Below are 10,439 nucleotides of genomic sequence, written 5' to 3' on the forward strand. Positions count from 1 at the left end.
GACAAAACTATTTTCTGTCTCATTTTTTTATCCATGCTGGTTTAGGAGCGTGGAAAATGACTGCCAGTAAATGCTTGTAAACTTTTCTGCTGTGGCTGGTAGGTTGGTAAACTTTACTAGCCACTTTGGCAGATAGCGAGCCATCATTGAGGTATTCTGTTTATTTAGGTATTCTATTCTCACAGTGTAGCCAGCTTGTAAAATTGTGAAAGTGTCTGGTTATGTTTTTGGGGGATTGACTGGACTGTGGAGTTAGTTTCTCACCCTGGTTAGAAGATCATTTATTTTGTTGAATTAGTACTAACTCGTCACTGGACTTGCAGTCAACTGAAGTTTCTGCTGTCTGACCCTGTGACCCCCCCCCCCCCCCCCCCCCAATCTTTTCTCTGTCAGATCCATAACCGCTATGAAGGCAAAGACATCTCCAACCACAAGAGGAACCTGGTGATCGCTGGTGGAGTGACGCTCTCAGTTATAGTTTCTCCGGTGGTGGCAGCAGTCACTGTCGGTCAGTCTTCTCTCCAACCTCCACATCTCCCACTATCTCTGTCCTCCCTTTCTCTCACCTCTCACTTTCATACTGTTTGTATCTCTCTCTCCCCCTCTCTTGCTGCTATTTTTATTTTTTTGGTAACTTCCTCAGCCTTGTCTACTCTCTTGCTTCTCCCCTGACAAGGTTGAGCTTTGGACAAAACTCATAAATATCTCGACTTTGTGCCTTTTATTGATTTGTCCTTGTTTGTCTTTGCTGGCTTCAGGGATTTATTTTGTTTAATCTTAAAGTCCAGATTATGTAAAACTGTTTTCAAAGTCAAATGGTTTTCTCATGAACTTGTTACATAAAGATGTGGAAGTGGAGGCCGGAGATTTCAAATAGATCCCACCCCCCCTTTTTTGGCAGCACAGTGGCCTCTACTGGCTTCTTCACTGCTTTTCTGTAACCTGTCTGTGTGCACTCTCTCTCTCACTCACTCACTCACTCACTCACTCACTCACTCACTCTCTTTCTTTCTCTCTCCCTCCCTCACTCCCTGTCTATCTTTCTCTCTCCATCTCTCCCTCTCCCCCTGTCTATATGTATGTCTCTCTGACTCTTTCACCCTGCAGGCATTGGAGTTCCCATCATGCTGGCTTATGTGTACGGCGTGGTGCCCATCTCGCTGTGCCGTAGTGGGGGCTGTGGCGTCTCCGCTGGGAATGGCAAAGGGGTTCGCATCGAGTTTGATGACGAGAATGACATGAACGTTGGCAGCGGGGCGGCTGCAACTGGTAAGCGTCAGTGGTCATAAGAGCCCCCCCCTCTCTCCCCACACCAAAAATGACCTTGTGTTTATGCCCAAGTCAGCAAAAAACACTATTTGCTTTTTGCTGACTGGTACAGCACTGACTCCCAAATGAAATCTGCTGTGGGTTTAATGGTAGAATGTCAAATGTTCTCTCACAATCGTGCCTAAAATATGTCTTTTTGTCTGGTCCTTGTGTGAGACCAGAGACCAGTGCTGATTTGAGAATATTACCTACCAGTCCACAACTTTGTAATTTATGGGCCCATGTATGGAAGGGAGAAGGATAATAGAAGTGTAAAGGTCACCCTTCTCTCACTCCCCTTCTTTAATACTGGTGATTGGCTCAGGTTTGATCAGAAACTCTTTTTGGACAGTGCTGCTTTTCATTACTGCAGGAGAGATATTTAAAATGTTTTTTCATGGTCTCTTCGATAGACACCACTTCAGTGGCAGACACCAGGAACAACCCCAGTATTGGTGAGGGTAGTGTGGGGGGGCTGACGGGCAGCCTGAGTGCCAGCGGCAGCCACATGGACCGTCTAGGGGCCATCAGAGACAACCTGAGCGAGACAGCCTCCACCATGGCCCTGGCTGGAGCCAGTATCACCGGCAGCCTGTCTGGCAGCGCTATGGTCAACTACCTAAACAGGTACGGGGCCACAACAGACAGGAATTTAAATGCATTTCCCCCCCCCATGCTTCTTGGATTTACTATTCCCATTTGTTTCCAGTTTTCTAGACTTTTCCCTTGATATTCCCTGCTTTTTGCATGGCTTAATCTCATTCCTGTGTGTGGCCAGGCTGGAGGTGCAGGCAGATGTGCAGAAGGAGCGCTGCAGCCTGAGTGGGGAGTCTGGCACTGTCAGCCTGGGGACAATCAGCGACAACGCTAGCACCAAAGCAATGGCTGGATCCATTCTCAACGCCTACATGCCCCTCGACAGGTAAACTTCATGCACATTCATCCTGGTACTTCCAGCTGCTCATTAGCAGGGTTTGTGCTAGGGATGTTCATCAATTATCGAAAATCGATAATCGATCGTTAAGGATTGGAATCGATCCTGTGGCATTTGGATCGATTTTTTAATTATTAAAAAAAAAATTTTTTTTTTTTTTTTTTTTTTTTTTTTGGACTAGGTTTGGGTGGAAATCGTTCCTCCTCGCCCCACTCCATTGCACAGCCGACTAACGTGAGGTGGAGCTTCATATAGTCTCTAGTTTTCTGGCTGGGCACGGGCCTTTGTGCCAACAAAACTGTTTTAAACATGAGAAATTCACACCGGCATGCGCCGGGGACAGCAGTGTTGGAGAGGAGACACATTGAAATAAAGAGTTCATTGAGGAGAACACGTTGTCTTTCGTATTTTCTGCCATAGGCATTCATTTTGTTAAAAAAAAAAAAAAAAAAAAAAAAAAAAAATTGAAAATATTGAAAATTTTCTAAGTATTAATAAAATCGATAATCGATAATTGATCGTTAATTCTCACCGATTATCGATTTTGGAAAATTTTCAAAATGAACATCCCTAGTTTGTGCAGTTCTCTGTGAATCTAGCTGGAATCCAAAGAAAAAAATAATATTATGGGTTACATGGAAAGCCATTTGAATAGTATTGGGTTAACTGAAAATCACCACTCATACCAGCACATACAGTCAGGCCATAAATATTTGGACATCGACACAATTTTCATCATTTTGGCTCTGTACCACCACAATGGATTTGAAATGAAACAATCAAGATGTGCTTTAAGTGCAGACTTTCAGCTTTAATTTGAGGGTATTTACATCCAAATCAGGTGAACAGTGTAGGAATTACAATAGTTTCTACATGTGCCCCCCCTTTTTTAAGGGACCAAAAGTAATTGGAGAAACTAACATAATTATGCAATCGTCCAATGGGTTCTGAAGCATTTGACTGAATATGAGCAGATAATATTGTCCGAAACACTTCTGAATTGATTCTGCTGCTGTTGTCAGCAGTTGCATCATCAATAAATACAAGGGAACCTGTTGTAGAGTTTGTTACGGGTTTAACTCTTGTTCGCATTCACCCCCCCCCCCCCCAGATTTTTTTAATCTCATTTTTATCCCCCATTAGTGCTAATTTTTTAATTTATTTATCCTGGTTGCTGCTCCACCCTCTCTCGATCTGGGGAGAGCGGAAACTGGCTCCATGCTTCCTCTGAGACATGGGAAGTAGCCAGCCGCTTCTTTTCACCTGACAGGGGAAGCTTCACCGGTAGGACATAGCACGTGGGAGGATCACGCTATTCCAGCGAGTTCCCCTCCCTCTGAACAGGCGCCCCGAACGACCAGAGGAGGCACCACTTCAGCGACCAGGATATTGCATGTTTTGGTGAGGGGTTCCTATATGAAGGAAACCCCCAGGGGGCATGGGGAGAACATGCAAACTCCACACAGAAAGGCCCTTTTTGACGACCCCACCCGGGCGGTGTGCACTCGAGGACATGCGGACGGGCACGCACTCCTTCAGAGCTCACGGCGTCACAAGTACGACTCGAACCCAGGACCTTCTAGCTGTGAGGCAGGCGACAGCTCTACCACTGAGTCTGTTCTATCCTTAAAGGAGAATTTCGTTTTTTTTCAACCTGGACCCTATTTTCCACACTGTATGTGTCTAGCCTTGTTTACAGCTCGAGCAATGTGCTCAAACAACTATCTGTAACTACACAGGGCAATCCCGCACTGCATCGTCAATACACGTTCGCTAATAAAACTGCTTGTTTTGCCGTCTGCACGAAGGCTCAAACTGTCAATAGTGTCTGGCAAAATGGAAACGCCTCTCCGGACAGAGAAAAGGGGCGTGAACAGGTGAGGAAAGAGAGAGAGAGAGAGGAGCAGGGAAGCTTGCACTGTGTCAACACGAAGGATTTCACCTCTCGTCAACAGCGCTGTGCTGTGCTCCTTTCTCACTCTCTCTCCCCTTCATACGCACATTTTCTCTGTCCCACAGTAAACCCCGGAGAATAATACTCATGTATAGAGTCGTTTCCATGTTGCCAGACATTATAATGACAGTTTGAGTCTCCCAGCGGCAAACCAAGCAGTTTTATTAGCGAACGTGTATTGACGATGCAGTGCGGGATTGCCCTGTGTAGTTACACTGATAGTTGTTTGGGCACATTGCTCGAGCTGTAAACAAGGCTATCTCGGTGAGTACTCGACCAATTTGAAAAAAATATGTCACGATGAGTTTATTAGACACATACAGTGTGGGAAATAGGGTCCAGGTTGAAAAAAAACGAAATTCTCCTTTAAGTTTGAGCCTGGCTCAGTTCTTGAAGCTCGCAACATTGCAGGCACACTGGCAAGAGTGTGATGGAGGCCCCTCTCTCCCATAACCCGCTGGCCAACTGGGTGTTGACGAGGTAAAGCCCCCAGGAATAGCCCTGGGCTGTGAAGCCATTTGAACATGGTGGCGAAGCTCTGTATTGCAAGTCACGTGACGCCATGCAGCCCAGAAAGGAAAATTCCCATCCACTTGCATGAGGACCCCGGCAGCTGTTAAACCCAGGGGAATTTTTTCCGGGTGTCACTCAAAGTATAAAACGACTCTTTTAACACGTTCACTGCCAACGACGAGTTGAGTCGTCAAACACAATCCAGCGGTTCACTGCCAACGACGAGTTGAGTCGTCAAAAAAATCGTTTTTTTTTTTTGACGGTGGGACGTTGATCTAACCCTTTTACGTCTCCTACACCAGAATTGGAGGTATTGAATGTGTATAATCTATTTTACCGACCCACTGAGTGGCGACATGTCTCTCCACAGTAGAAAGAGGCGACCCAAAACTGGAGGGAAAAGCGCGAGGAAGCCGTTCTCATACTATAAAATTGATGGCGAAAACGCTTTCACTTTCGCGCTGATGCACAGCGGTGGCAACGGTGGGGGGTTCCAAGAATAGATTGGATGCACACTTTGAAACACGCAGCATAAATATGACCAGAATCGCATCAAAGCTCTCAACCAAAACTCCACGAAACGAGCGAGTCCACCCAGACTTCCTCAAACAGCGGCCGCGCAAACAGGCAGCAGCCAGGCAGCAGCAACTTCGTTGTGACACGCCCGCTGGAGAGCCAGGGAGGCAGGAGGAGAACACACACGGAGGGAGGAGTTGGAAGCAGAGGGGGGTTTCCTGCTGTTATGGAGGAAATTACTGTTCAAAACTATTGTTTAGATGTCTGACTCTTACTGATGCCAAAAATGAATGGTTAAAGTGACTGTTCTATCGAATTTCACAAAAAGCCGTTTATCTCTGAATATTTTTTCTGACGCTGAAACCATGCTGTATTCAACTGCTAATGCTTACATAACTACTAACTCTACAAACTAACTCTTTTAGACAGAGAAAGCACACATTCTATTAGTTCTTTTGAGATATTGTGTGTTCACAAAATCTTAGCAGAAAAGAATCCTCGGGTCTTGAAAGATGAGCCAGAATCCTCAAAAAAAACCTCTGGCAGAAGCTAACTACAGTAAAAAAAAAACGTCTGGCAGTGAATGTGTTAATTATCAAATATTTTTTTATGGGGCATTTTTTCTTCAGAAGCCACTAAGAGCCGTATACGGGTGTATTTTCTTCTTTTAATACATCCATGGGTGGGAGAGGTGGGAGACGTCATGTAATACATCATGGCACACGTGCACTTCGCCTTGGTCCGCATGGTCAGGAAGTAAAACCAGGAAGAACCAGGAAGAACCCCCCCCCCATCATGATGGCTTCATGCGCCAGTGAGCAGCCTCCGTCCGAATGCATGGGTGGGCGTGGCTCGTCCCCTATCCAGTTTGTTTGTTTGTTTATTTGCACATTTTAAAAGCAAACAGGTTAAACAGAAAATAAAATGTATACTAAGAAATAAGAAAAAACATGTGCAGGTAAGATAGAAACCCACTACGGGTTTATCTTGAAATCTCACCTAAAGACAAGAAATATACATAACAGCAAATAACAGCAAAGTTCTTTTAATACATCCATGGTGTTGACCAGCACCTCCTAAGTTGTCTTGGGCTGGAGCCCACCTTGGATTCCTGTTCCATTCATCCTGGTTGACCTCTTCCTTAATCCTGAATATCGAAGCCATGGACCAACAACACACACTGGTCCTGGAGCGTGTGCTACTTATAGCCCTTGCTCGCACACTGTTGCTGATGTCACAGATCCTATTGTGATGTCATCGGAGATGGTGACATTCCCATTGTGATGGCATCTGTGGTGATGTCATACTTGACTGACATCGGCAAGAACATCACATCTCACATGATGTCACAGGCAGCATTGTGAGATCATCGACGCAGTGGTGATGTCATCATCACCAAAATGTCATCCAGAAACAGCTTCCAGGGACCTAGCTGGACTCAGAAGCCCAGAATTTCGCCGGGGACCGGCCAGCCAGCCAATTGGTGTTGAAGTGAAACCTTTAAAACAGAACCAGTACCATTGACAGCGGGCACTGACAGTCTTACATGTCCACGCGTAGGCATGTATGGCTGTTCATAGAACTGATTCCCTTGCATTTATTGATGACAACAGCAGCAGGATGAATTCGGACATCTTTCTGGCAATATTATATGCTCATATTCAACCAAATGCTTCAGAACTCATTGGACGATTAGATGATTGTTAGTTTGTCCAATTACTTTTGGTCCCTTAAAATGTAATTTTGGTCCCTTAACTTGAAATGTAATTTCTACACTGTTCACCTGATTTAGATGTAAATACCCTCAAATTAAAGATGTAATTCTCCAATGAAAGCACATCTTGATTGTTTAATTTCAAATCCATTGTGGTGGTGTACAGAGCCAAACTGATGAAGATTGTGTCCAATGTCCAAATATATATGGACCCAACTGTATGTTGATTTGAAATTACTTTGTTTAGCTACCGTTTAGAACGGTTTTACTTGGTAGCATAGTTTTTTTTGTATACGTAATTTGCATTCTCTTTTTATTATTTTTATTGCATCTGTTGTGGAACCTTATAGCGCCTATGAGCTGTTGTAAATTAATTGTGAAATAAGGTCGTTTGAGGCTTATTGCTTAATCATGCACACAGAGACTTTTTTTTTTTTTAATCTCTCATACTTCTCGTCCTCCCCTATTCCAGAGATGGGAACAGTATGGAGGTGCAGGTGGACATCGAATCCAAACCAGGCAAGCTGCGGCACCACAGCGGCAGCAGCAGTGTGGACGACGGCGGCCACGTCGGCCGCTGTGGTTGGACCTGCTCCTCTGCTGGCTGCACCTCCTCTGAGGGCAAAGGAGCCTCTGCTAAGTGGGCCAAGGAGCCCTCCTGCTCCTCCTCCAACGGCTCGGGGGGCAAGAAGAGCAAAGGCAAGCTGCGCAAGAAAGGCAGCGGGGGCACCAAGATCAACGAGACGCGGGAGGACATGGACGCTCAGCTGCTGGAGCAGCGCAGCACCAACTCCTCCGAGTTCGACTCTCCCTCGCTGAGCGGCAGCCTGCCCTCGGTGGCCGACTCCCACTCCAGCCATTTCTCCGAGTTCAGCTGTTCCGACCTGGAGAGCACCAAGACGTCCTGTAGCCACGGCTCCAGCGGAGGCGACTACCACACGCGCTTCGCCACCGTCAGCCCCCTGCCAGAGGTGGAGAACGACCGCCTGGAGACCTGCCCCGTGGCGTCCTCCGCCCAGGGACAAGGGCTTGCCATCGCCCCCCACTCCCCCACCTCCACCACCTCCTCCCTGGGCCACGGCGCCGAGCTCTCCTCGCTCTGCTTCATCACAGAGGAGAACGTCAACCTGGTGTGCCCTGCCGAGCTGGACTCTCACAGCAACACCGGAGAGCTGCTAAAAGAAACCAACAACAACCAACAGCATCCCCACCAACCACAACATCCAATGCCCACCCAGCAGCAGCAGAACTCCTGTATACAGACTGAAATCTAATACCTTAAGTGCTGCAGACAGACGCCATGTTTCTTTTTCCTCCACTAAACTAACCACCATAGCTTACAAAGTTTAAACTGCATTTTCTGTTATTCCCTTCTAAAGGGTCATGGTAGTATTGGGATTAATTTCCTTCATTAAAAAAAGCAACCTTAGGAAATCAAAATGTATCTCTGTGTCCACCGACTGTCAGGAGATTTGTTGGAAGTGATGATAGGTTCTCAAAGAGCAGCGACGTGAGAAATGTTAAGATTGTGAATGCTGGTGTTTCTCCCTGTGTGACCCTCAGACTGCTATCCCCACAGTCCCAGACACCTTGGTGATAGTTCACTCACTTGCCACTTCTGATGTAAGGCAAACCATTGATTTGGTTGCTGTCATTTTGATCTGTGTAGGTTAACAAAATAAAACCACTGTGCCGGTTTTGCCAGTATTTTCATTTTGGCTCTTCAATGCGGATGCAACACCATGCAGCAAATCCTTTCCAAAAATGAACAGGGACCAGGCAATATGATTAACCATTTTTCATTCTTTTCCAAATTGAATTATTAGTGAGAGAGGAACACTTCTGTTCTCTTCTGTATTTATTTGTTTTTCTTTAATTTTCTTTTTCTTTTTTGGATGTTGCATTTGAAATGAACCCTGTAGTGTAGAAATATAAGGCTTGGGGTCTACTTCCTAAATGCATTTTAGCACTAAAATCCTCTATGGCCTGACGTGTAACGCAACTGAGATTTTCTTGAGGTGGAAGCAAAACCAAGTCCCATTTTGGTATAACAGCGGTGCAGCAGTAACTTAGTAACTACTGTGTTCAGACCCGCACCAGAAATCTCCTAAAAAAACAAAACCCTCAATGTGCTTTCCCTGTTAGTGCTAAGATGCCTTTGGAAACCCCAGGCCTGGTTTTGTTCTGTGGACGGCTTGGGAGGATATGGGAGGGAGGGAGTTTTGGAGCAGAAGTGTCTGGTTTGACCGCTGCTCTCTGGTAGAGATTGGAGTAAGGTCTCTGGAAGGCCACGGTTTACCCTGTCCAGATGATGCTCAGTCATTGAGATTATGCTCAGTCATTGCGCTAATATTAACCAATGGGTTGGTCAATTCTGTGAAATTGTATAAAGAAAATGTTTCGTCCTGTTCAAAGGTGATTTATTCAGGCCGACAGTCTCGCCTCACTGAGTAAGAGAGAACTTTGATATCTATCTTTAACTCATGGTGCCTTCAAGAAGCTGTTTCTTTCCGTTTGTCTCTGTCTCTCTCCACCGTGTCTTCAAGACTTCAAACAATTAGGATAGATTTCACAATGTCTATGTAGAGAGGGGAATTAGGGTATTCATTCACATGCAGTACATACTGTGGTAGACATGGTAAATGAAGACTTTTCAATTGCCTACCAAAGACAGCACTCAGGCTCTTGTTAAATCTGACTCCTTATAACTTTGATGTCTATTTTTCACCTGTAGACACAGTATGGTGCATCCTTTTGACACCATAGGGATGAATGAAGACAAGACCCAGGAATATACACACATACAGTACAGTGCTGTTTTTTACATGCTTTACAAATGCTACGCAAATAACCAAGGCCGCAGAACGGCCCGAGGCACCTGCACTGTTAACCGTATTTCTTCTTACATTAATGTACTGCAAATGCACAAAGTTAACGGGGATACATAGGTTTGTTTGTTCTGGGTTCCCCGCCCTGTTGATTTGTCCTGTGATTCCTGTTTGTGTTGCCAATCGGTGCTGCTGAGCAGACCTGAAGTCAAGTTCTGTTTCAAATACTCTGTTATTTTTGAGTGTTTTGCTCGAGCCTGTCCAGAGCATCGCTGAGACCATTCAGTTGGCTCAGCTGAACCTCTACCAGGTGGGTAAAAGCATCTTGAGTGGTATTTTGACCCAGGTCTGTTACTGAGCGATCACTCAGTTTGGTTTAGTGGTTAAGGCTACATGCTTCAGCCCTCCACACATTAAAAACATAGTTTGGTTCTTACTTCCTGGTTCTGTTTTGCTTATTCTTCACCAAAACTCCTGATTCTTGATCCTAATTTGAACACTAGTGCCAGATATAATTTGTAATTTGTGCAGAATGGCATAAGGTATTTGTATATTTGTTTGCTAATTTGCTTTACAATATGCGTGTAAATGCATATCTGAAAAATAAAAAAAATACATTAAATTTTTGTTGTCATTAATCTTTCAGGTTATGCATTGGAAAAAAATAAAAGA

General features: G+C 45.1%; 1 protein-coding gene across 1 annotated transcript in view; it reads left to right on the top strand.

The window, feature by feature from the left end:
- LOC310786364 (E3 ubiquitin-protein ligase RNF19A-like) overlaps nucleotides 1-10,438 on the top strand; it is an 82,612-nt gene extending 72,174 nt beyond the window's left edge. Inside the window, exons 6-10 of the mRNA XM_083647566.1 lie at nucleotides 394-508; nucleotides 1,108-1,269; nucleotides 1,722-1,935; nucleotides 2,087-2,230; nucleotides 7,412-10,438. Coding sequence (XP_083503692.1) covers nucleotides 394-508; nucleotides 1,108-1,269; nucleotides 1,722-1,935; nucleotides 2,087-2,230; nucleotides 7,412-8,213 — 1,437 coding nt within the window. The 3' untranslated portion in view covers nucleotides 8,214-10,438. The remainder of the gene's footprint in view (nucleotides 1-393; nucleotides 509-1,107; nucleotides 1,270-1,721; nucleotides 1,936-2,086; nucleotides 2,231-7,411) is intronic.
- Nucleotide 10,439: the final 1 nt, after the last annotated feature.

Source organism: Poromitra crassiceps (assembly GCF_964638095.1).
Source record: "Poromitra crassiceps genome assembly, chromosome: 1".
Classification (NCBI taxonomy): Eukaryota; Metazoa; Chordata; class Actinopteri; order Beryciformes; family Melamphaidae; genus Poromitra; species Poromitra crassiceps.